This window comes from Sander vitreus, chromosome 13 (genome assembly GCF_031162955.1).
Source record: "Sander vitreus isolate 19-12246 chromosome 13, sanVit1, whole genome shotgun sequence".
Taxonomy (NCBI): Eukaryota; Metazoa; Chordata; class Actinopteri; order Perciformes; family Percidae; genus Sander; species Sander vitreus.
In genome coordinates, this window is record NC_135867.1 from 19,424,042 (window position 1) to 19,451,532 (window position 27,491).

General features: G+C 37.6%; 1 protein-coding gene across 1 annotated transcript; it reads right to left on the reverse strand.

Annotated features, from left to right (window-relative positions):
* Positions 1-277: 277 nt before the first annotated feature.
* LOC144528314 (transcriptional regulator ATRX-like) lies at positions 278-24,649 on the reverse strand. The gene is made up of 35 exons (XM_078266850.1): positions 24,475-24,649; positions 22,245-22,351; positions 22,094-22,149; positions 21,733-21,761; positions 21,490-21,611; positions 20,957-21,061; positions 20,640-20,749; positions 18,555-18,622; positions 16,657-18,446; positions 16,226-16,289; positions 10,096-10,250; positions 9,727-9,897; positions 9,531-9,639; positions 8,949-9,042; positions 8,634-8,816; positions 8,273-8,417; positions 8,027-8,136; positions 7,641-7,784; positions 7,367-7,541; positions 7,093-7,230; positions 5,654-5,829; positions 5,445-5,562; positions 4,859-4,989; positions 4,677-4,747; positions 4,263-4,327; positions 3,993-4,149; positions 3,783-3,874; positions 3,585-3,690; positions 3,266-3,443; positions 2,385-2,576; positions 2,128-2,271; positions 1,934-1,999; positions 1,748-1,843; positions 1,064-1,192; positions 278-979 (listed from the first exon to the last, which is right to left on the reverse strand). The coding sequence occupies exons 1-35, from the start codon at positions 24,492-24,494 to the stop codon at positions 887-889; spliced, it is 5,709 nt and encodes a 1,902-aa protein (XP_078122976.1). The 5' UTR covers positions 24,495-24,649; the 3' UTR covers positions 278-886.
* Between the last annotated feature and the right edge of the window lie 2,842 nt (positions 24,650-27,491).

Consider the following 27,491-nt stretch of genomic DNA (forward strand, 5'->3'; position numbering starts at 1 on the left):
GCTTTCATTAACAAACACACTTCTGGGCATGGAGCCTTCCTCTCAGGGGAACAACTCAGTGGCTGAACAGCTGTTCTCTTTCTACTTGGAAACTCAGAAGGGAGAGTTATGTTGGCTTATGCCATGACCGACACTGTAGCGAGATACACACATTAACAGCATTTAAGCTACATATGCACACAATTTCTGAGGATATTCTTGAAAAAATAAGTTGTTCCCTTACAGTTTCATTGTCCTGCACAACTGAGAGGACTTTTTGTAAGTGTTTATAACACTGAACAGATATTCTCACTGTTAAAACTTTGATCTCTTTTAACAGATCTTTCCATCTCTGTCATGGCCTGAATCTTGTTGCTGGTTCACAAACGCACACAAATTTAAAAATAAGAACCACTTTCAGTTTTGTCAATTTATTACATAATTATAACAACTGGAAACAAACCCATACAATGTTAAACACAATTCAATAGAAAAACATTGAGGTTAAACAGTAAGGCAGGTACAGTAAGGCTGCAGGTACAGTACACCATCAAATTGATGTTCGGACTCAAGAAGTTTTTGGTATGAAGCAGTTGAACAACTCGTTTCTTTTGCAAACTCTTAATAAAAGACATTTGTTAAACCTAACTAGGTGTTAGTTAAAGTGCTTGAGAAGTTACAAAACAACATGGTTAGTACACCTGAACATTGCAACTGAAATTACATTACTTGAAATCCTAAGAAATGGAAATAAAGTTCTATAACATCTGATAATGTGCTGCTGGTATGCTGTTTTAATGATATAAGAGCTCAGACTCAACTTTTTCCATATTGTTAAACATACATTCAAGAGCAGTGATAAAGAGGAGAGGCATCATTTTGTTTTCCAACCAAAACATGATTTTCTTCAAGTCTGTCCAGGCTGGGTCACAGTGGTCATGGTCGGCTTCTTCACTTGAATCCTTCGATTCTTCAGTATGGCCCGAATGCTATGTGTAAGCTACGGGGGGGGGGATGAAACATGATAATGGCTATTTGTACATTTATGTATATACGTACGCGCACACACGTAAAAATTACTTACCGTTTGTTGCTGTGCAAAAATGTCTCGATAAAAGGCCTGTCTACGTTCCTTCTCCTTCTCATCAGACACTTTCCAAATTTTAGCTTTGGTCTTAACCGTGTCCTCAGGCAGCTGAGGATACTGTTGCCACTGTAACATAAATAAATAAATGGTTACACACAGAAGGTAGAAAGAATATTCTGAACAACTGATCTTTAACTGTAACATAAGATTTCTTTTTACCTGTTATGAATCAACATACAAATGAGTCCTGCCATTTCTAAACCCCTCCAAACCAATATACAAATCTAAAACAACCCTTTACCAATGCACCCCTCAAACAATATCAGTCATTAACACTTACTTTCATTCAATTTTCACTGTACTTTCATCTTACATTACATCTTTCACTGTAACATAAGATCGATATCGTGAGCCATTTGCATCATCTGTTATCTGCAAAGTAATGTGCTGCAATGTATTTTATTAACTCCACAGCATGTGTGGAGTTAACAATAAAAAGGAGGGCATTCGGAAAGATACATTTATGATTATGAACATGCTATATAATCATATTTTTTTTAAAAACATGGTAGGTGTCAAATATGACCTTAATTAGCTGTTGTAAGTTTGTTTTCATCACATTAAAAAATGTACCCTAATTTTAAATCCTTCCTTTTACCACGAGACCTTAATGCCACTCACCACTCGTAATATGTAATCCTCGATAGTGGGAGACGTCGTCCTCTGCGTTGCCTTAAAGGCCTCCGCTACATTTGCTCTGCTGCTGTTCAGCAATTCCTGCAAAGACCTTTTTTTTATGGAATGTGTTCAAACAAACACTAGCAGCAATTTTAAGAAAAGAATTTAGAAAATGATACTTATGTATACCATTAGCTGTTCATTGGTCTTCGTATCCAAGCTGTTTAGGCTTGAGCTGGGTGGAGGGTTGGTAGACTGGAAGACACATATTTACATACAGTAAGCACATAGTTATAATGTAAAACACTGCAAAGTCTAGGGCATGCAGTTTTAATAGAGGCCTGTTAATGATAATTAATGCCTTGCAGTGATCGGCTCTTTACCTCGGCCTCGTACTCAGCCCAGGCATCTTTGCGTTCTGCCTCACTGAGCTCCTCTTCTTGTTTATGGTCCAGCAGAGATTCATGCTCGTGGAAAGACACTATCTGGTCTTTACAGGTTTGTAATAGCTGTGCTAGGACCTTATCCTGAGAGACGGACACAAAAAGTCATTCGATACTGCAAATCCATTGTGTAAGCCCTTTTCAGAGAGCTGTGTGTAATTTTTACATGGCATCGAAGAACCTGAACATAAAGGCACCTTTGGCAAAACAGGGGTTGTTCTTTTGCTTTTCTTAGAGTTTGGGTCGCCCAGCAGGTCTGGCTCAAACACGTAAAGTTCAGTCAGTTCAAAAAGGGTGAAGTGCCTCTCAATCTGCTGCTGATCCACCACTCGATAGGACAAAGACTGCTTGGTCACCTGGCGATCATAGATCTTCTCCTCCATGGTGCCCTGGAGATGAAAATGACCGCAATAATAAACAGGACTGAAAGGTATATAAGTCCAACAGAAATACAGCAGCTCCGGGAGATCTTATACTGACCACAAAAAAATAAAAAATAATCCAGTATTCCTCAAGGAAAAAAAAGCAAAGATTGGGAGAGTCAGAACAAAATTAACATAAATGTATGTAGCAGAATGGAATGTCTTTACTCCTATTCCATCAATCAATTAATCATCAATCAATTCATTTGAACCCTCAAATTGATCTGACTTAAGGTACAAATAGTGAAGCTCAAGAAGACTTGCATTTTGTCCCAAAAACACAATGCTAACAAAGTTCTGTTTAATTGGTTATTTTCAGACAATAGATGATAGCTGTATTCGCTGCAAAATCCCTACTTGTTAAAACTTAAAAAAATAAATAAGCAACTATTCCAGGCACTGTGCAGCCAGTTACAAACTGTAAAGAGACAGATTAACTCTTTTAAAACTAGAATGCACAACAGCTTGTTTGACTTAGATTACAGTCTGTATCACATATGTCAAGCGTGTAATTTTGTGCAGTTTGTTTTTTACATAAAATGTTGCCGTGGTATTGTTAAACAGTAGCATCAGTTATTTACTAAAATTAACACTTTTCCTCTTATGTTTATCAAAACCCTCACGTTTTAGATATAAATGAAGACTAGTGACTTTACCTGAGCCAAGAAGCGGTACACAAACACTTGTTTGAGCTGACCGAAGCGGTACACCCTGTATATGCTCTGTATGTCATATGAGGGATTCCATGAGGCGTCAAAGATGATGACCCGGTTGGCAGCAACGAGGTTGATGCCAAGTGAGCCGGCTCTTGTTGAGATGAGAAACAATCGGCCGCTAAAATAAAGATCAATAAAATGCAATCGGAAGAGGAACTTTGTCATGTCACAGTGAAACATTCTGTCTGGATCTTATTAAAGTTTATTAAAACAATCAATATATTTAGAAAGATTGGAATAACAGTTAGATCATCTGTACCGATCATTGCTGGCATTATTGAACTGATCTGCCCATTTCTTCCTTAGTGGAGCACTGGTGGAACCATCAAGACGATAGTAGTCAAGGTTTTTAATCCAGCTACCCGCTGTGAGAACAATAAAGCACAAAAATCTAAATGACAGTACATTCAAGGAGGACATTTTCTAAATCAATTAATATTTGCCATAAACAGAATACCTTTGAATGAGGATGGGTATCTGGCATGGTGAAAAGTCTTGAGGAAATCCTCAATTAGATCTAATGAGATCAACGACTGACTGAACACAAGCCTAAAAATGAAAAAATAGATTTGGTTAGATGTGAGGACCAGTCACCATCTTGATAGACCACTGACAGTCTTTCTGTTTAAATTTGCTTCAGATTAGAAAAAAAAACAAAAAAACATACACTTTATCGTTCAGGTCTTCAGCCATTCTGAGGATTTCAAACAGGAGCACCATCTTCCCCGAGTGCTCCAGGATTTTGGCATCTTCTTCAGTCAGCAGATTCTTGAACCAGCCCTCATCTAGACTCTGAGACTTCGAGCTGATGGTTGCTTTCTTTCCTACACAGAATATGACATAGGACAAAGTACATTAGTGTGCAAACTACAGGGCTGGAGTATTGGTGACAAATGGAGCCTTAATACCTTCCACTGCTGGAGGGTCTTGGACTCACCAACAATAACTGCTGTATTGCGGTCATCGGTATGCCCCTCTTTTCCTTTGTTCTCTCTCAGTCCACTACATCAGGCAAGAAAAGTGCATAAAAAGTATATAAATAAAATCATCATAACATAATGTTGCAGTGTAACTGAAACTTCAGAAAGCACCTATCTTTCTTTATTTCACAAAGTTGATGCATTGTGTGACACCAATCTACACAATACCTTTTTTTGGAATGTTTTGCACATTTATTTGTCTAGAATTACAGGAATACATAATTTAACTGACTGAACATGGCTTTCAAAGGCACATAAAAGCTCACAAAATCTAAAAATGTTCATAAACCACTAGATTTAATGAGAAACAAAGGAGGTGAAAATATTTTGTTAAAGCAGAGTGTGATTATCAACATAGTCTTAGGTCTTACCACTCAACCACAGCGGTTTCTTCTTTTCTCAGCAGAGCTGCCGCTTTAATTCTCTTCTTTTCAAAATATCCCTGTTATGAAAATCCAGTTAAGTGTGAACTGAAAATGTGTTAAAATGTTAAACTCTTAACACACTGTTGGACTAATAAGAAATCAACATGCATTTAAGGGGATTTTCTAACCTTGTTTTCTTTGCTGATGAAGCTGAGCTGAAGGCACCAGGGATGAGTCCAAATTCTGCTGAGCACCTGAAAGTCCTTGAACAGGTTTGCTCCAATCCTCCCCGTTGCTCTGTTAGTCATGGAGCCCATACCTGAAAAAAACATGCATGTACTTAAGATGGTCGTACGTCAGCGAAACCCCAAATTTGATCGAAATCTCTACATACAACAACATTACTGATGATGATTTAGGGATTTGATTGTCAGTGAGTTATATAAGTTACAATATGAGTAAATGTCACACATTTGCGAGGCTTTACTTAACTAAAATTGTTCTCTCTAGGACCCCAATATAGGAATCTAGGAATAAGCTTCAAAATTGGGAAAATAGTCTATATATGTGACAATTAAAAACAATAATTTTTACACTGGAACAGAAGTCAGGAAGAACATTGTCAAGTCACAGAAGAGCAAAATAACTTAAATTCTGCTAACAAACTCAAATGGTGCGATTTCACCTTTCCTTCATAACATTTAGATTCTTCTACAGCTGTGATTACTGTATATCTTCATTCCTTACAGTGAAAATGTGAAGAGAGTGTCTTACTGGTGACGTGGTCGAGGTAGTAGCGATACAACGTATACTGAAGTGGTGAAACCCTCACTGCCAGCACATACTCGTATTTAGGAGGCAGAAACTGAGTTAACTCTGAGTAATCTCTTCTCTAAAAAAGAAGATGAACACAGTGTTGTGAGAGCTGGAACATAAAACAAAACTGAATGTGCTTATACAGACAGTGTTTTCTTTTTCTTTACCTGGACACACCCGACCAACATTGCATGAAGCACATGTGCTCGCTTCTTCATGATTCGGACGTCTCTTGATGTGGAGTCAGCACATTGACCGTTCTGTATGGGGTTGATGAAACGGTTTCGGAATTCGTTCAGTGAGCCCAGTAGATTCTTCTTGATGAAATTGACCATGCAGTGATCTGTGGAAGTAAAATGTGGTCTGTCAATATGAAGAGTTTTTTTTTTATATTGAAATATCTGTCAAAACATCCGCGACCCGACCCCGGATAAGCGGATGAAGATGGAAGATGGATGGATGGATGAAATATCTGTCAAAACATCATGCCTACACTTAATTTCCTCACTTAGATCTAGTCAGAGTAGTGCAGTTTTGGGTCATGAATGACATCTGATTTTGTGTTTTTGAAATATCTAGAAATGCTGGGTAATGTATTTCAAGTAGACTTGCTGGTACTATATATATATATATATATATATATATATACAGTCATGTGAAAAAATTAGGACACCCATGCTAAAGTTGACTAAAAAGAGGAATTAAAAACTCATCTTTTGGAAATTGATCTTAATGCCTTAATTAAAAAAATGAGGTATAATCCAACCTTTAAGGACACCAATTTTGTTTGTGAATGAATAATGTATCGTAAATAAATAAATGTTCTTCCTTAAAATACAGGGGGCATAAGTAAGTACACCCCTATGTTAAATTCCCATAGAGGCAGGCAGATTTTTATTTTTAAAGGCCAGTTATTTCATGGATCCAGGATACTATGCATCCTGATAAAGTTCCCTTGGCCTTTGGAATTAAAGAGAGATTGGCATGGTTTTATTTCAGTTAGCCTAATAGCTGGTTTGATTTGCATTGAGAGATGATTTTATGGAAAGTACCCCATGCCAGTCTCTAGGTATGGTGAAGGGTATGTGATGATGTGGGGCTATTTTAATTCCAAAGGCCAAGGGAACTTTATCAGGATGCATAGTATCCTGGATCCATGAAATAACTGGCCTTTAACAATAAAAATCTGCCTGCCTCTATGGGAATTTAACTTAGGGGTGTACTGACTTATGCCCCCTGTATTTTAAGGAAGAACATTTATTTATTTACGATACATTATTCATTCAGAAAGAAAATTGGTGTCCTTAAAGGTTGGATTTTTCCTCATTTTTTAAATTATTTTTTAAGGCATTAAGATCAATTTGCAAAAGATGATTTTTTTATTCCTCTTTTTAGTCAACTTTAGCATGGGTGTCCTAATTTTTTCACATGACTGTATATATATATATATAACATGTATATATATTGTCATACATTCATTCAGTATGTGAAATAGAAAAACATTGCAAATTCCTTATAACTCTGTCCTTGACTTATATTCAAAATACTGTCGAGCAAAATGTGATCTCATGGCAAGATTTAATATGACGTAGTGGTGCAGACGTACACTCATTTAGGTTGTTTTGTAGTGGCGTGCCAGTTAGCACCACTCTTCGTTGGGTCTTGATGGCATTTAAAGATTTGGAGATTTTGGTCACTTCGTTGCGCAGGATGTGTCCCTCGTCACAAACCACAAAGTCTGGACCTGTAAAAAAAAAAAAATTAAAGAAATATTGAGAGAAGACAGCTTCAGATCAAAACCGTTTCAATGAGCGACGACGCAATAACACAAAAAACAGAAAACATTTTAATAATATCATGCCATTGCAGAGTTACTGTACCTGGATCCACCAGTATGCTCTGTAACTCTTTCTTGCACTCCTCATTCATTTTCTGGGCTTGTGACAGGATGCGGTACATCTCATACCCCATTATCATAACACCCCCGTCGCTCTGCCACCGCTGCAGAGCCCTGAGTCGTTCTGCAGGATGCTTTTTTGTAGCCAGTTCTGTAACCTGTAACATATTTGTGGGTTTGTACACATTAGGCAAAGTGCAAGGCATAAAGCATTTGAGGCACAAATTGTAGTATTGCCCATTTATGATTTTTCATACTGTCACTTTATCCTGTCCCATGTTGTTTTGCCATTTCTTGAACTCGCTGACCCAGTTGAGGATAGTATTAAGTGGACACACGACCAGGGCCCTTCTGAATTTCAGGTTCTCTGACAGCAGCACCGTGTGGAGGAAAGTTACCACCTATAAAATAACAGCCATGAGTATGAAGCATAGACAATTGACCACAGACAATAAAGCATAGTTTGAGATAGGTGATGTGCATACAGCAAACACAAAAACATAATATAACATGTTTAACACAATTCATTTTATGGTGCACTTTGGGATTTTGTGCAGCTAGCAATATCTATAAAAGTTTTGTGTATTAATTTGCCTTGGATAAATCAAAGCAAACAAGAATATTGGAGTTGGATATGTGTCACCTGCAGAGTCTTCCCCAGGCCCATGCAGTGTGCCAGTATACAGCCTGTTCCAGGGGAGGAGTTGGCTTTCTTCACAGACTCACAGCAACTGTCCCAAATAAACTGGACTCCTTTTGGAAGAATAAAGAACACAAGGAAAGTAAGACTCAACTGTATTAACTAATGCTGCCGTCAACATGCCTGTATAGTGCATAATAGTAAAGCAATGTCCTCTTCAGTGTGAGTGACAAGAGAGCACAAACTAACCGTCCACCTGGTGAGGCTTCAGTCTCGTCACCAGGTTCCTGTGCACCTGAACAAGAGGATTCTTGGTTTCCTCATCTTGATCCAGAATCAGCTTGGTGGTGATGGGACATGCTACTTGAGACAGCTCATCTTTTCCATCAATTGTCTGGAAAACAATGCCACCAGTCAGCATTTTGTCTGTTTGCTCCTCCGCTTGGAAAGCCCCCCAAATAGTGCTACTGTCAGCGACAAAACTTTTATGCACTGTGCTTATTGTCATTTATCAACATGGATATAGCATCTAATGAGCAAGTCCTGCTGCAGAAATGCGTTTAAACTACTGCAAATATCCATTGTTCATCGACAGTGCAGTTTATTTTACCTCTCTCCTGTCCTCCATCTGTTGTTTCCTTTCTGCCAACCGTTGGCGTCTCTCCTCCTCCTCTCTGAGGGCTTCCTGGGTCTCAGCACGGAGATTTTCATCTTCAATGATATCCCGGATCTTTTTGCGTCCTTTTGGGGTGCCTTTACTGTCGCTGTTCTCATCTCCATCCTCTTTATCACTCTGCTCAAATACAGAAAGATTCAACAAGCGATATGACCATTAGACACCAGAGCCAACTCCCAAGTTTAAGGCATTAGAGATGAGCAGATGCAGATAAGAATAATAAATAATAGTTATAACATCAGCCGTTACCTTTTCACTGCTGGAGTCAGACAACCAAATGCAGGGCACTATCTTCTTTTCATAACTACGCGATGCCTCCTTCTCTTTACTGGATAATCTGGAGCTAAAAAGAGGAGAGAATCAGATATGAAAATTAACTATGTACTTAACATATACTGAAGTGTGTGTGTGATAGACAGACAATGCATTGGGTTTTTCAGACAGCAACATTAATTAAATAATGCATTTGTATTTGATTGCATTACTGTATATTATCCAGGTGTTCATGTTGTATTGAGTGAAGGCAAACAATACTGTATGTTCATGTGTTCTTCCATATTACTTAACATTTTAAAGACAGACTGTGTAACTTTTAATAAAAGGCATAGCACGTTCATTCTCTTACAAATTAAACTTTGAATGCATAAGCATTGCTGCTATCACCTTACTTGGTCTATTATGACCAGTAGCAAATGGTGGCTGACACGGATAGCAGATTTTTAAATAGATATTGCTGCAGAACAGACATCACTGAGTCAGTTTGCTGACTAACAGTAACTCTACCTGATCTACTGTTTTTGATGTTAACAATGGCAGCTAAAATGAATGCACCTTTTAAGTCCGTCTTCACCGGCCTCATCCTCGGACTGACTCAGCTCCTCGCTCATCCCAAGATCTTCTGGCTCAGACTCGTTACTGTCACCATCACTTTCACTATCGGCTTAACAGAAATCAAAGTCAGACATTAGAGCAAAGTAGGTACTTCCTGTTCAGACAGCTCAGTTTCTAATGTTAGACATGTCCTTACAGCCCAGGTGTTTGCTGCTGGCCTTTCGCTTGCTTTCCGGCTTTCCTACGTCACTCTCGGCCTTGTCACTTGGTGTTCCCTCATCTAAGGTTAGCTTGTGGCGGAGAAGATGGTGTCTGGAGTTGAGCCCATCACACGTGGTGTCAGATGACTCTGATGTCAGGTCTTCTCCTGCAGCAGAGATATCATTTTCCCCCCTTTTATAATTCACAAAAGGTAACTTTCCAATTGTCACAACTTTGGTTGTAAAGTACAAATATCGAATTCCACTATTGATCAATAGGACTAAAACTGGGCAAGAATGTGTGCTTATAGAAAAGATGCACAAGCGGAAAGCAAAAACATGTGCTACGTAAAAAAAATACTTACCATTTTCATCCGTTTCATTATCCTTATTGCCTTGTTTGAACTCCTTCTCACCCTCCGAGTCAGATTCATCCTCCTGCGTTTCCTCATCCGAAGACATATCTTCGCCCGAGGAGAAGTTGGCTTTGATTTCAGCCAATAGCATTTTCTTAGCGATTCTTTCAAAAGTGGAAAAGAAGGAAAAGGTACCGGAGGTTCATTTCATGATCAGTAACATTGTCTTCAGCTGGAAATTGTTATACTTCATAGCAAAATCATAATTAAATGTAGTAACAGCTGGAACTTGAAAATTTAACAAAATCATTCATTCGTGCTGGTTAGGTGCAAATTCTCCTTGACCTGAGAAATTGATTCTAAAGCTAATCACATCACAATCACACATCTTTAGGAAGTCACCATTGTTCAATCCACATTAACCAACAATAAAGTCTTGAACTGATGTGCCAATATAATGCTCTGCTCATCAAGTCACAGACAAATTAAACAAACTGCTACATCACTGCAGGACATGCATTTAAAATAAAAGCAGAAGAGAGAAAGAGAGAAATGATACACAGACATTTTGAAGAGTAAGAATTTATTACAAGTACTCTTTACAGGAAAAAACAGAACGACATATACTTAGTTTATTCTCCTTTGGTTAATGGGGAAGGATACTTTTAATTTATTTCCTACAATGTTGCTTGTTCAAGTCTGACAGACATTTTTCAGGGTTTTTTTCATGTGAAAATAAAAGTTACATTGATCTCTAGGTATACCAATCGTGACAGCTTGCAGTTGAACTACAGTCTTTTTGAACACAAACGGAACTGGCTGTAAGGTGGCATGCTCCTCTGGTACTATTAGCCAATTAATATTGTGTTAAAGACAGCGTGTGGGACACAAAACACACAAAATTACTAACAAAGTCTGTACATATTTACTCAGAATGAAATGTAATTTCAACTGTTTTTAACCCCTTTATACTCCAGTGGAGCATTATGTTTCAAAAATGAGGACAGTATGCACATAATCTGATACAGTTCATGATAAACATGTTTTCAAACTGTAAAATGTTCATGGTTTTAATACCATATTGGGTTTTAAACACTCATTAGTACGTGCAATTATTTACCCTCTTAAACCCCCTTCTACATCTACCTGTGTTCGATGCGCATTTCCCAACACGGGGCTGACATGTAGTTAAACATGATAACCAAGAGTCAAACAGCTTACATGGGTCTGGCTCGAGTTCGTCTACTCTCTGGTCATTTGTCCATCCCGCATTCACCCTTTCTCACCCAGCAACGTGCATTACATACACAGGTCCGATCCTGATCTCCAAGCGGGTTGTCAATGCAGGTCACTGCAGAAAGGATAACTGCCATTTTGACTGGCGTTAAATCCAATGTCCAATGAGAGTTTATTGTAAAAGACGTATTACAGAATAGCAATGCCAGACGACAGCGGCAGTAACAGGCCAGAGCCTTGGATCTCATTTGACATGCTAAAACGGGGAAAAAAAGACGAAACAGAAAAACACTGAGGAAAATAACATGCACCCACACGTGAATTTGGCATTATCGCCATTGGTATTCGCATGCAGTGTGGATTTTAATTAAATAAAACAGTACTTTTCATGTTTTAGTCCACTAACTACTAACAATGTAAACTTTACATTTCTGCTGACCATTTTCCAACCAAAGTTGTGCTATAACTACAGCTAAAAACAGACTTTAAAAAAAAATGGGTTGGTGCCGATAGGAGGCTACAATATCCCAGTTTTAACTGATTGTTGCCTAACAGCACTGCATTCACTGCTGTGCTGTCAGAAAATCCGACCTGGAAAAAACATGAGAAACAAACATGGATGTCATTAAAGGCACAATTTGAATTTGGTCGCTTTTTGCATTACAATAGTTGTTTCATAGCCCACTCTCAATTCTCAGATATACAATGTTCCCATTACATTTGAAAGCACTGACCCATAAGGCTTTTTAACACAAATTGTTTTTATCTGGATTGCTTTAGCAAAATGCAAAAGCTTGTTCACCTGTCAAGCAGTGTTTAAAGGGATAGTTCAGATATTTTGAAGTGTGGTTGATTGAGGCAATTATCGATAGTCAGTGTATTACGTACAGTTGATGTCAGTCGGTACGCCCAGTCTGGAGAAGCAGAAAGGAGCCCCGACACGGAAGATAAGCAATGTACTGCTGTGGACGGGGGGGCATCAGCAAAACGTGTTTTAGTGAACTATGAAAAAGGCCACCTAAAGAAATCTCCTTTTTAAGTGTACGCTATATTTAGAATATTTTCACCACTTTACCTTGTCATCAGACAGCCGTTGTGTACATCAATGCGCTCTTCAAAGCCACCTGAATCCTTTGACAAAAACAGAAATTCAACCTTGCATGACACAAAACTAACAAACATACTAACTGATCGTGGCAGCAGTAGACCAGCACCTTCTGTTTTCTGCAAGGTAAAATTACCGTTATGTCTAAATTAGTGTGGTGGCTTTGAAGAGAGCGATAGAACGGCTTCAGTTCCCCATCGTTAGGAACGGTTTGGCGGCAAGGTAAAGCAGTGAAAATATTTTAAATATAGGGTACACTAACATAGATTATTTTTTAGGCGGGCCTTTTTAGGTGCCTAAAATAAGTTTAGCTGCTGCCCCCGTCCACAGCAGTGCATTGCTTAGCTTCCGTGTCAGGATTCCTGTCTGCTTCTCCAAACTGGGGGAGTGCCAACCGACATCTACTGTAGATGATAAACTGACTATGAATAAGTACCTCATACAACCCCAATTCAAAAGATTCAAACTATGCCTTTAGGTCTCTGCAAGTTTAAATACAGTACAAATGTATTCTTCAGTTTTAAAAGCTACAGTATGCTTTAGAAAATGGTCAGCAGTAATGTATACTGTGTATAGAAAGTGGGGTAAAACGTACATAAACGCTGGTGTGTTTCCGCTGAACGCTGTTGACAGCGAGGACTGTAAATTATTTAGATTAACCAGGTCATTGTATCTGGAAAAAGTTTTTCAAACGTTATTCCTCAGTGCTTTGAGTATTGATGCATTATAATAACCGGATCCAGTTTTACTGGGCACATATCACACACATGCTGGCTGGGATGGCCACTTGTATTCATTTATGAATGCATATGACAGTAGATTTTCTTCATTGTTTTACGACTGAAGATTCTCTCTAGGTCAGAACATGTCACATGACCTTCAATTTCGATGCCAAAATATTTGCACAAACCCTGCCCTGTTCCTCAGGGGTTTGCCTTGAGCAGCAATAACAAAATTTAAATCACCTCCATTGTACTGGGGGTGCTGTCGGGAATCTCAAAACCTCAGCAGATGAAACCGAGACTGTGTGCATGGTTAGATACTACTAGATGAACAGCGGTGGAAAAATATCCCTTTGTAATTTGACTGAGTCAACCCTTTAAGAGAATATCTATGAAAGCAGCACTGTCAGAGAAACAAAAATGACACCATCTCTTAAATCTACAAGTAAAAAAAAAAAAAAAAAGAATTTGGTAGGGGACACTGAAAGATCTCAGTAGGGCTGTGCAAGTAATCAAAATTTAATAGTGTTTATGATTTTGGGTCCTAATGATCACAAAAACAGAATAATCGAGAAAACTATTATTTAGCTCATTATGTTTTGCAAGTAAACTTATTTTCTCTTGTGCTCTGAATTAAAAAAATTAAGTTTAAATAGGAAAAGTAATCAGGCAAATTTCACAGTTGTATGTGTTTTTTTAGTGTTGATTTATGTAACTTTTTGCACTGTTTTTTAAGTTCAATAATTGCAACATCTTTCCAGAAGTCAACGAGTAATCATGTTAAATTATCGTGATTTCAATATTGACCGAAATAATCGTGATTATATTTTTTCCCCATAATCGAGCAGCCCTAGATCTCAGCCTTCTTATCACTACTATAGCATATTCATATATATTCATATATGCAAAAGTGCATGTCCCCAAGCTGCAACAGCACTTTGAAAAGGTGTATCTGTATTTCAAATATTATAACACTAAAAGATACAGACAATACCTAGTTAGTGCTGCATTAGTGTGTTATGGGAATAGTTGCAGCAATATGATAACAATCAAAAGAAAAGAAGAACCACAGCTCCACCCATCACAGCCCAAATATTTAGAATGTGACTAATATCATCTGGTCATTGAGATAATTTTGAAAAACAGCACCTGGGTCTCATGTTTATAACTTTTACTTGAGACCTGTGACATAGTCAATAAAGCCAGCAATGCACTAAATGTGTCAAATGCATGCTCTGAAATAATTCAATGGCATAAATGAGCACTCAAGGCTTCCAGTAAGTGTCAATCTGCCATAAAGCCTGCACCAAACTACATTAGGTGTGATTGTGGGTAATTTGTGGTTTCTGGAACTGCAGTTAAAACTAGTTCACATGCAAGTTACTCCAGAGCTAGTAACTTGCGTGTGAACTAGTTAGAGACTACATGACAGAATTATTATGTCACAATAAAATGTATTATTCATCATGGTGACCGAGTGTAAATACCAAAGCCTTGATGTTGATGCCTTAAATATACGACTGCAAAGCACTACTTAATCAAATAAGGAATGTCAATTGACATGCACCTCAAATCATATTTGCAATTGGCCATTGGTGTATACCATGATTTATATATTATAAAACTCGACATCAGTTAAAAAGAATGTAATCAGGGTTTATGGTGTTTTGGGTGAGACTGTGGGTGTTTATTACCAGAGACATGTTCTATGCTTACACAATTTTCCAATTTGTGTCAGTTGGACAGTAAGAGTAGCCCGTGAGAGTAGCCCTATGAAAGATCCTGAGATTTACAGGTGTTCATGATACCATCATTAGTCTTTTTCAAAACAAAGTAATAAATGAGACTCCGAAATAATGTATTTAACACTGGCATCAAATATAACCCATTCATGAAAACGCAGATATTAGGTCAAGCTCAAGTCATTACCATTTTGGTAGAGGAATTACTAAATATATTTTGTGGCCAGAATTACCACTGACTGCAACAGGAATTTAACTTTTGTGCCTAAAAGAACTGAAAAGCTGAATAACATAAAGCTAAAGCGCATTTACAGAGCCAGGTACATTATATAAGATATCTTAACAAACAATACTCTTGCCATCTTATAATTAGGTCAATTAACTCATCTAACCACAACTGTGATTTATGTAGAGTAAATTAAAAAGTAATAATATCAAGAAAAAAAAGATTTCAAGGTGAAGCATAAAAGTTTTATGACATGCTTACAACTTTTGGTTGATTAAAAAATAATAATAATTATATAATTTATATAATAATATAATTTTATTTTTGAAATGTAAATGGGTGCAGATAATCTGTCAGGCATGTTTCAAACGTTATACTTCACCTGTAAATAATTAAGTCAACAGTGCTGCTCATTGGAGGACAACAGTTCTTTGTGCATTCTGTAATAACACTGAAGAGTAGACTCAAAACCTCTAGTTCAAAAACTTCTAAATATGTTCAAATACTGTCATTGAAAACAGGCTGAGCTGTAAGGCAAAATAAGTTGCAGTCATTGTTCAAATGTATTCTCAGACCTCTCCAAGTGGGAAGTGGGTCAATTACAAGGTTTCCCCTTATGTATCAGCATAGTAGGACGGTGAAATAACACAAGGTATAAAATCTAATGGCAATAATAAAGTAAAGGTTAAAATGTAAGTAAAATGTTTCTCAAGCGTTTACATGTATACTGGGTTGCACACTAAATAAAACGTAGACAAGCATTCTATGTGTGTTCTGTATTAACAAAATGAAAAGGAATACAAGTAAAAAAAAAAAAAAGATATAGAAAAGCAGAGTACGTTGCTTATCCTTCACAGGTCTGTTCTAGGCAGGTTCAGCTCAGTGCATCATAATGTGGGCTGTATGCTTCACAGTGTATCTCTAGAATGTGTATTTGATTGCTGGAGTTCTGCTGCAGCTACGTTTAGGTCTTGTTTGAATAGACTGCAATTGAGTCTTAATGACATAGGTGTTGCTAGATTTTGCACAGAGTTTTGGATTCGAAGTTACCTTTCTTCCACACCTAAGGTGTTTTACAAACTCTACATCTTGGCTTTTTGAACCATACCTATTTTCTGGATCATCATCTTCTTCTGCTGCCGCCCACGAGGGCCCAGATTGCTCCTCATCTCCTACAAAAACACAAAATCAGAAACATAAATTGCTGTTTCAGACAAAACATAAATTGCCGTTTTAGGAAAAGTTGTTTCAACAGAGAAATAACATAATTTAAGAGCTGCAACTAAGGATTATCTTTAATTGTCGATTAATCTGTTGAATATTTCGTCAATAAATCTATAAAATGTCAGAAAATGGTGAAAAATGTCAGTGTTTTCCAAAGCCCTATATGACGCCCTCAAATGTCTTGTTAAGTCCACAACTTAAAAGATATTCAGTTTACTGTCATAGAGGTGTGAAGAAACTAGAAAATATTCACCAATAACTATTGACAAGATAAACTGTAGATCTAGATATATAATAATAAATATAAAGACTCACCTGAAGATTGGTGGAACGCTGCTGCTCCAAGTAAAGCCACATCTTCAGTGATTGGCTTCATCTTCTGATCACTTCCTTCACTCCCAAAGTCATCGTCGTCGTCATCTTCATCTTCGCTTGTGGACGATGACGACTCCATTGCTTTCCGACGAGTTTTAGCCTTAGACTTTCCAGCCTGTATGCTACTCTGCTTTCTAGCCACATCTTGATCCTCTCTTTTGACAAGGTGAGACTTCCCTATTGGCCTCAGCGTATTCAAGTGTTTAATTTTCTTCTGCGAGTCCACATCATCACTAGAGGAATCTGTCCCACTTTCTCTTCGAGATTTTACTCTTCTGTTACTTGAGTCAGACTCGGGGGAACGGTCCAGCATCTTACGTTTGCAGCGCATCTTCTCCGGTGAGATTGGTGTGTTCTTAGTGAGCCAGAAGAGACATTTCTTGGCCACCTTAGTTGATGCTTCTCCGCCATTCTCATCACTCTGGGGCTCATCAGAGCTTTGTGTCATAGCTGCTCGCTCAAGCAGAGCTGCAGGGACTTCATCTGAGTCAGAGTCGTCTCTTGCTCTGCTCAGACTTTGTTCTTCTGTGTTTTTGGCTGGTACTGTGCTGGAGGTTTCCTCAGGGTCAGAGTCACTGTCACTGTCTGCTGCAGAACGAGACGTTTTGGCCTTGACATCACTTGGTCGACGCAAAGGTGTCGTCTTCACGCGAGGAGATCGTCTATTGCCTTGTTCCTCTTCTGGGTGTAGAGATGCACTAGAGTTGTCGTTGCTCATCTTGCTGTCAGCTTTAGCACCTACAACACCTGTCTCTTCATCTTCCGATACATCCTTTACCTCTGACTTCTTATCGTTTATGTGGATGTCCATCTCTATCTTCAGAGCATCAGAGGATGGCCCCTGCTCCATTGGTACAGGAGTAAGTTTTACTACTAGTTTTTTAGTCATGTTGAAACCGCTTTCAGAAGGCTTCGGGCCAATCTTTTGGGCACTCTGTCTGGCTTCATTTAAATCTGAATCCATGTTTTCACCAGTGCAGGCATGTGCAGTTCTCCCATCTGTGCAGCCCTTGGAGTCAGAATCATAATCTTCCAAATGTTCAGCTGCCAATTTCTGCAAGTCACTCAAGCATCTTTCATCAGAGATATCTGCATCTGCTTCTGTTACAGGTTGTGCATCAAAGTCATCACTAAATAACTTTTGCCAACAGCTCATGACATCCAGGTCACTGAATTCTTCCTTAAGGCTATCCTCGAGTGCTGCAAGTGATTTTCGCAAACCTTTAACTACTGACAAAAAGGAGTTCAAGTACAGATTGCGAACAGCAGGTGTATGCTTGTTAGTTGTCACAGTATGAATGAAATTGACAAATGTCCGGTTTAAGATGTTTGTTGAGTCCACTAAATGTTTGGCCTTTTTGGTAAGATTCTTAGAAATCTGCAGTGCGTTATAGTTGAACACCACATTACCATCCATACCAGTGTGATCCCATGTATCCAAAGGAATGTTTTGAGGTAAGTGTGGCAACATGTGATAAAGTTCAGATTTCTCCGGCTCTACTCGGTTCTTCTTGCGCTGCTGATACCACAGATGCGCCATGTTCTCGAGGACACTGTCACAGGCCACCACCAGGTCAAAAAGGGGCTCCGGGCTACACACATAGCAGTACCATTTGCTCTCCAAGATGCCAGACAGCTCCTTCCTTCCTAAATTTCTTAGAATACACTTCTTGCAGAATGCATTACTACAGAAGTCACAACAGATCAAGTTGCCTCCTTCAGCACACCATCTGCATGAGGGAGAAAAGAGATAAATACAGTAGATAAAAGCTTAGTACAAAGTACGTTATGGGAAATGTTTATGTTTCAGTTAAAATATCAAATACAACAAATCATACCTGCATTGCTCATCCATTCCATCTCCATCCTTACTGATGTCATCACTTAAGTAATACTTGTAGCAAGACTGGCAAAAAAAGGTTTGAAGAATGTCACAGTGTAATGTTTCAATATGCACTCATTAAAGTTAATTTGACTGGTAAAACAGTTAAAGTCCTTCTTACATTACACAATAATAAAAGTAATAATTTTAAGAAGTAAAAAGCTTTGGATCAAGTTTTATTTCTTCCACACATATTTTAAATTAAGAGTCAATGTAGATTTACATATTGCAATAATATCATAATCTTACAATGACTCATTGTGAAAACAACACTTTCTAGATGTTGTGTTGTTACTTTGGCCAGGTCATCATCAAAAAAGCGAATTAGTACATTCATGATTTTGTCCAAGTTGACATTAGTTGCTTCATGTACATTTATTAAAAACTTTGCATTGTTTAGCTTTTCATATAGCTAGACGTCTAAACTCTGGGACAAGGCCGTTATGTTTAAATACCTGACATGCTAATTCCAAAAAGACAGCTTTGTCAAGGCATTTTGGGCTTCAGATAGCTTTTACACAGTGGCCATCGTTAATGACAAATAGTGTTCCGCTATGAACGTGCACACACGTATTGTTTTTCATCACAAACACAGTCGATCAGTGAAGGCGCAGTCGCAGCGGTAACCGTTGCCGGTGTTGTACCAAGGTACTTATCCCCGCCAGGATTTGTATTCCCTGGACGCAGGAGCGCGCGTGCACTCAGAGCGGAGTTTAACTGCTGCACTTCGAATTCACCTCTTAAATGGAACAAATAGCGACGTGGAAGACTCGACAGGGTTTTCCATAGTAACAAGGGTCTCATTTATCTACATAAATATGTTTATTTGTCTTGTCTTGTTACATTAAGGCAACATGTGAATTGTTTAAAGACAGTGTTTTCCAAAGTTCCATATTGACATGCACCTTAGCTACATAGGCCGACTGATAGGCCTATCTATGTGAGTCATGCAGGTTTATGAACAATATTCTTTCCTCGCCTTTGCTAACCCGTCCCTCCCTGCCCTCTAACGTGATTTCTGTTTTAATTTAGTTTAATATGGCTTTTCAATTAACCGCTTTGTTCACCTGTCTACCATATAAGTTACAGAGGGGATACACAAAATATCAGACTGTTTTTCACCTGATATAATGTGTATCCCCTCCCCTAACATGCAAAGGGTCTGTCCTGTCATCATGTTTGTTATTTTCTGTATTAACCAGGTCACAATAAACAACATGAGATAATATGGAGATGTCTGCTGTTCTCTAGCAAAAGTTACAGAGGGGATACACATTATATCAGGTGAAAAACAGCCTGATATTTTGTGTATCCCCTCTGTAACAGTAACAGTTAAACTCCTTGACACGCCTTGGCACGACACCGGTAACTTACTCGTATAACAGAATGCACGGACCGAAGCTTTGTGACTAGCATCTAACGACTAGCAAGCACTTTCTTACCGCTGCTGCCGTACAGTACCTTCCTTGAACATAGGCTGCAGAAGCAAGCACCCGGCTCCCTCAATTTGAGGCACCAAGTGCTAAACGGCCTCCCATCTCCACCCTTTTCCTCTTGTCCTCTATTCATGCCCAGCACTATTTGCTTTGAACTCCTTTCTCAACTAAAGCTATATCTACATGCTCCAAGTTTGATAGACTTTGCCTCCATTTTTTTTTTAGCCGCGTTACCACAGAGACCAAATCGCACTCTCGCTTTTTGGCAAACATCCACCCTACTTTGCATCTGATTGGCTAGAACTCGTTTTATTGGTGGGTGGAAGTTTGATGACTAGTTAAACCCAGCGCATCAAAAACAAATCTCATGTGGACTTTTTAATTTATTTAATTTTCTAAAATAGTCATACGCCGGAAATCCGGCACCAGGCCCTTAAGACCTGAGCTTGTCTGTAACCTATATCATGATTGCCATTTCAATTAAACTCCAGCTTTAGATGTACATGTTGATGAAAATTGAATACAGGTATATTATTATTACATATTAATAATGACTTAAAGGTCAGAGAAAATTGAGAATTTGTTTCTGAAATAAGCAGACTTACCTTGCAAATAAGTACTTTCAGAGCTGGATGTCGATAAAAGGAATCTCTCTGGAAGTGGTTAACTTGTCGGCCACATGCGGTGCAACTGACAATTCCCATGTGCTCAACTCCTATGAAAGCACATTCTGTCATTAGCAACAAAATGATTATAATAATGGCTTGATGGGCTGTTTAAAAGATGTGAGTGCCCTGACCAACATACAAAAACTTGCTCTAAGCAGTGCAAAGTAGGAGTGAAGCACTTGAAGAAACGACTGCCTGAGTAATCATGAAGTGAGAGTGCAACGTTATTACAATATCAACCAGTAGTGACTGACCTCCACGTCTTCTCGAAAGTACGCCCGATTTCCGGCTGCGAAACTCAGGACCCCTGAAGTCATCTCTTCCATTATCAACAGCTTCAGGCCTCACCAGTACAGTGCCTGTTTAAAAAAAAAAAAACATAGCACCAATAAGTCTAAGATATTTCCTCAATATTAAATATGTAATCATAATTGAAAGCTGGGGACAGAACTAAATATTTCATTCATTTATAAATAAATTAAAATAAATAAAAACTGATTTGTGTCAACCTACATGTTTTTTTTCTGTCTTGCAGACTAAAAACAAGCAAGACTAAAAACACATACAGGTACTTGAGAGCTCAGCAAAGACAACAGACAAAACTCTTATCGGTAGATTAAGTGTTATAGCCCAAGACATTCCCCAAGATTTACAAGACCAATTTTGTATCTAAGACTGCAATTAAACATAATGGACACCAATCCAAAATGTTGCACTACAATTTGCGCAGAAAAGTTATGAGGCAGAGTAAATAAGGGAATTATGATACGAAAATGTTAAGACCTACCTTTTGGCAATCTAGTGATATCAGGGTGACCATTTGCGTTGACTGGTAAATCCAAGTCCTCACTTGCACTTGAGTCCCCAGATTCATCGAGCCCAGAATGCTTTATGACAACAGATGGTTTTCTGTAATATCAGTAAAAAATTAAGTAAAGTAAGCTCCAGAGCATAGCAACATTCTGCACAGGTTGGCGTCATACTTGGACAGTGAAAGAGGAGGAAGGGTATAAATGAAATACCGACTCACCTTCTTGAGTTTTTGGTATCCACTCCAGCCTACAAAGCAAGACAGTTTATTCATTTAGTTGTCACTGGTAGCAGTATCCAACATTACCCACTGTAGATCAGGGTTTTACTGGCCCCTTGTATATTTTTACTGGCCCGCCAAAAAAGAGGAGAAAAAACACTTTTCCAAACTGTTAATTTATTAATCGGATATACATTGTAATGACTCATCCAAACCAGATCTTTGTTTATGCAAACAATTTCATTCTAGGAGACTATGAGTTTTGTGAATAAACCGTCATCAACAAATTCCTTGTTTACGCAAACATACTTGGCAATGAACTATTTCTGATTCTGACATAACACCAACAATATTCTGTTACCTTTGTTGCAGCATGCTCTGTTGAGTTTCCCACAGAACAGCTCCTGTTTGTCAGACCTGTAAAAAGAATATCCGTTAAATATGTTTAGAAAGCATGTAAATATGAAGTGAATTTTTCCATCACTCACGAATAAATTAATAAAAAGCTGTACCATCAGCATCCTCTGAGGTTGGTGTGCCATTGCTGTCCTCAAGAGTAGAATGAGCCATGTACTCGTGCAGCTTGTTGACCAATACATTCAGCTTGCTGGTAGTAGTGCTACAGTCAAGGAAAAAGAACATGGTTATGGTAAACTTGACAGTTACAAGCTGCTAGATTGTTAACCAGATTGTTTGTTAAAAATCCTGATTAATATACCTTGTTAGCATTAGTAATAAGAAGTGAATTTTGTTAAATCAACTATTTATCACCCAAGATTCTATTAAACATCAACTCAAATCCCATTCAACATCTAAAGCAATTCAGCTTTCGATCTACTCTGCAGGACACAACCTAATGTCTGCCACGTCAGTGCTCTCGAGGAAAACACTGAACCCCAAGTTGCTCCCTGGACGCTGTATGTGGTTGTCCACATCCTAATGCTTAGGATGGGTTAAATGCAGAGTTTGAATTTCACTACATTGTATTGTATGTATGCGACGAATAATAAAGTATTTTCTTCTTCTTCTAAACTCTAAAGCTCTATGTACCCTACAGTGTATTGTGCATGTGTGGTAATCCATCATGTGTTGAAGTGAAACATCAAAACTCATATTGTAAACTTGGGTATTGTGAGTTGTGGTACTTTGTTGACTTTTGAGGGCAACTTACTAGTGATGAACTTTTGAAGTAACTTGACTTAGAAATTTTCTTAGAAAAACTACCAGAACGCCCCATAATTTTGGTCTGTAAAGCTGCATCATCTCAATTGGGGAAAGGCACTTACTCAATCTGGTCTTCTGGGCCCTCATAAGACCCACCTACAAACAGGCACCAAAAACTACAGCCTAAAAGATTACCACCATTATAACGAAGGTAGGACTTATAGCAGTACTAATGTTGTAGTTGGTCACCAATGGACTTCTTTAGCAAGTTTTGTCTTTAAGCTTTTGGGGTGCCATTTAGTTATTACAACTTTTTGTACACAGATATATTTTGTCAAAATACCAGTGATGGGAATAACGGCGTTATAAATAACAGCGTTACTTTTTTCAGTAACGAGTAATTGATTACTCTTCCCATCTTAATAACGCCGTTACCGTTACTGCCAAAAAACGCGGCGCGTTACTATAATTGAAGCTGTTTTTTTCATCAGACCAACTAGATCTCTGAGCCGAGAGGCAAAGACTTTTTTTACTGTTCTTCCTTGGACGAGACAAGTGCATAAATGCTGACGATTGGCTTAGGTTGAGTAAAATTTCATGGTAAGCCAATCAGAGGTAGAGTTGGGCGTGTGTTCGAAAAAGCACGCATAGTTAGACACACAACGAATAACACAAGCGAGTCAGTCAACGAGAGATAGGTATGGCGAGCCCAAATAATCCAAAAGTAGCCTTCTTAGGGGCAATAAATATCAAATGTTCCAAAACATCTATTGTGTTATTTGTATCGATCCACTATATAAACATAATATCTACAATACATGGCATTTGAATGGAGGCTAGTCTCACAGCAACAATAAAATAGTTTAGATTTGTGTACTTTGTTTCTGTTAATAATGTATTGTATTACGTGTCCATTTCATTATAACATTCAGATTTATCATAAATAATTGAACATGCACATGTATTTTAAGTTCCGTTAAAGAGGGCTGGAGGTGGGGTCACATTTGAGCATTTAAAAATGTACTTGAAAGTAACGCAATAGTTACTTTCTGAAGTAACTAGTTACTTTTATAATTTGTAACTGAGTAACTAATTTAGTTACTTTTTGAAAGAAGTAACTGTAACTAATTACTTTTTTAAAAGTAATTTGCCCAACACTGTAAAATACGTAACATTTTCTTGGGGGTGGACCCCCACACCCACCGCCAAATACGTGTAATTAGTCTTCCACAAACCTAGGGAAACGCTGGTTACTTTCAGCTCTCACTAGCATTAACGTAGCTAGTTATCTTAAATGTAGCATTAATAATAATAGCTATGGAAAAATAGGATAGCTTTAACGTTACGTCACCTCTGAGAAGTCAAGAAAACACGTATTTCAATGCACATGGCTGTACATGCTGTTTTAGCCATGTTAACAATACTTAGTTTAAATTAGCAGCTAACTAAACTAGAATTATCTGTATCTATGGTATCACACTAGCTAATTAGCTGTTAGCTGCTACAGCTTGCTAGTTGCTAAGCTAGCTCGCTATTATACTCTCCAGTAGACAAGCGCATTTCAGTCCGCAGTTTTACCTCAGCATCGCTGCAGACATATCACGAAGTAGGTGAACAACCGAAGTCGTTCAAGTCCTTATACTTTCATGATACCAATATATTTTTGGTTAAAACATTGCGCCCAAGCTGCGCCCAACATCGCCTTCATTGGCAAAATTATAAAGAGAGGCAAGAGGCGACAACAACAGTGAATGGACCTTTTCTCTTCCTTTAGTGTTTTTTTAACGCACTTGACCTACATGTTATCCTATTGCGCATTACCGCCACCTGCTGCCCTGGAGGAGGGATCAGATTTGTACATATATTTGTAGTTTCTTTCATGAAAACCGCTGGTCTTATGATCCATTGTAATCGTGCTTACAGTTTTGACTAGTGTTAGTGTACTTACACTAAAATGTATCCTAAAAACCATCAAAAAGGTAAACAACACTTGGTACGTTAGTTAAGTTTATGCTTAATATGCTATTATTTAGTGTAAATTGCATATCCTTCTGACTGACTGCTCTTGTCTATTGCTTCTGATTTCTAACTTAAAAACTGATGTCCCTTGCATCCCATTGCTTTTCCCAAAGCAGCCAGTCAAAGCAGAAGCTCACATACACTTGGCATTAATGCCTTCTTTAATTGTTACTGTGTAAATGCATTTGCATTTTAATGTAAGTGTGAAATAAACTTGCATGCACACAGCATAAGAATAAGACAAATATTTTTTGTTTTGTTTTGATCACTTCCAACCACTAAAGTATCATCAACACTGTCAACATCCCTACTGTACCATGATTTGTGTTTTGTGATCTTTACATTCTTTCCTGGAACAGTCATTATAAAAAAAATAGCTTGTAAGTTATTAGCTGAGCCAGACATATCCTTATCCACAGTTATTTATTTTGCAGATGTTTCTACTATTTTGCTGATATGCTTTGACCATGAGTAATCAAAAATGTATAAACCTCTCAGGTAAACTTCTCTTTACATTGCATGCACCATATCTTCGACTTCTTAACAGGCCTAAACTCACATCAAACACTGACCCTCTTGTAAGTTACACTGCAAAGAAACATAATTGATGGATGTCTGAATATCAGTAATTCATTAGCACACTCTCCTGCAGCCACTACACAACTAATTTCAACTTCAAACTGATTTCAATCTGTTTATAATCTAACTTTGTTGGTTCCAGGGCTAGCCTTTAGCCTTTTCTGGGCCACATCTTTACCTTTACTGTGTGTGATGCCATCTAGATGACTTTTAAGCATCATCCAGATAGCATCACTTTATCAAATGGCATATGTTTATTAAATAGTAATAACATAAATGATTTTAAACTGAACATACATACTGTGCTGCCCTCATCTCCTGTTAATCTCTTAAAACGAGGTTTGCTATTAAGACAATGTTGCCTAATATTTTAACAGATTCAGATATCTTGCCTTAACTAGTAAACTTTGGCATATGACTCTTGCCTTCCAAAAGTCCCTATGTGGAGAATATTTGACATTTGAAATTATTTGTCCATGTAACTTGTAGTGTTGACATTGCCTTGTAATTTTGATTTGAATTGCTACAAGAGTGTAGTTTCTATTTGTATTTCTACTCCTATTCTATATATTTCTAATTATTTGTCTTTTACGTTTTCAGATTTATGTAGGCTAGTTATATTTGTCCTTGTGGTGCTGCTGCTGCTGCAACAACAACATACATCTTATCTTATTTTAATTAAATAATTCAGTAATGGTAGCACTGAAGGAAGAAAAAACAATACTATATTTACAAATCAAAATATCCAGTTATGTATATAAACACACATATATAAGACATGATATGTACAATAAAGCCCAAATAATATATACTATACAATATGTACAAAACCATGAATATTTTACACTTTTACAATTTGTACTTTTTAATATGAGGAATTATATATATATATATATATATATATATATATATATATATATATATATATATATATATACATATATATATATATATATTATGCCATTTAGGAAATTATTATATATGTAAAGTTTGAATATATTGAATGAAGGTCTGAATATATTGAATTGACCTTGAATATATTGAATGAAAGTCTGAATATTTTTAATGAACCTCTGAATATATTGAATGAAAGTCTGAATATATTGAATGAAAGTCTGAATATATTGAATGAAAGTCTGAATATATTGAATGAAAGTCTGAATATATTGAATGAAAGTCTGAATATATTGAATGAAAGTCTGAATATATTGAATGAAAGTCTGAATATATTGAATGAAAGTCCAAGTATATTGAATGAAAGTCTGAATATATTGAATGAAAGTCTGAATATATTGACTGAAAGTTGAAATGGAATCTGACATCATTGTCTGCCTAATAATAATTCTAACCGAAGTGAGCGAATCAGCAAGAAATCTAGTGTCTAGTGTCAGCTATTTTGAGCAATGAAGAGATTATTAACACACTGGCGAATGCATGTACGGGCCAAAACACGGTAACGGTAACCGTATCCAGTACCGTTCTCCCACTGAAGAAGTTTATTCACTTTTTCATCGTGGAAGACTGAATGAAAGGAACCTTTTTGTTCAGACAGCCAGGTCGCTTTCATCAGGCTAACGTCAACACGCCTTTCATTCAATATATTCTGACGTTCATTCAATATATCGCATATTCTACGAAAACATGCCATTTTATGTCCCTCAAACAATGTGTGTGTCTTGTAAAGCTGAATTAACAATATTTATTTCATAATTATTTTATAATTTAGTTGTCTAATGTGAAAAATAAATTATTTACTTTTTAAAAATTCATCCTTTGTTGTTTTTAAAGGATTTTAAGCAGTTTTCGTATTAGTTATATTGCAGAAGCGGGGAAGGGCTTGTCCCTCGGTATGATTTGTCTAGTATCACTGGCTTTTTATGATAAAAAAAGTCAAACTACCATAAAAATAAATACACTTCTAAAAAGCCTCAAGTGTTTGCTCATGAGTCTATAGACCGGACATCAACGTCTGGTGGTGACGTCACCGACAGGGCGGG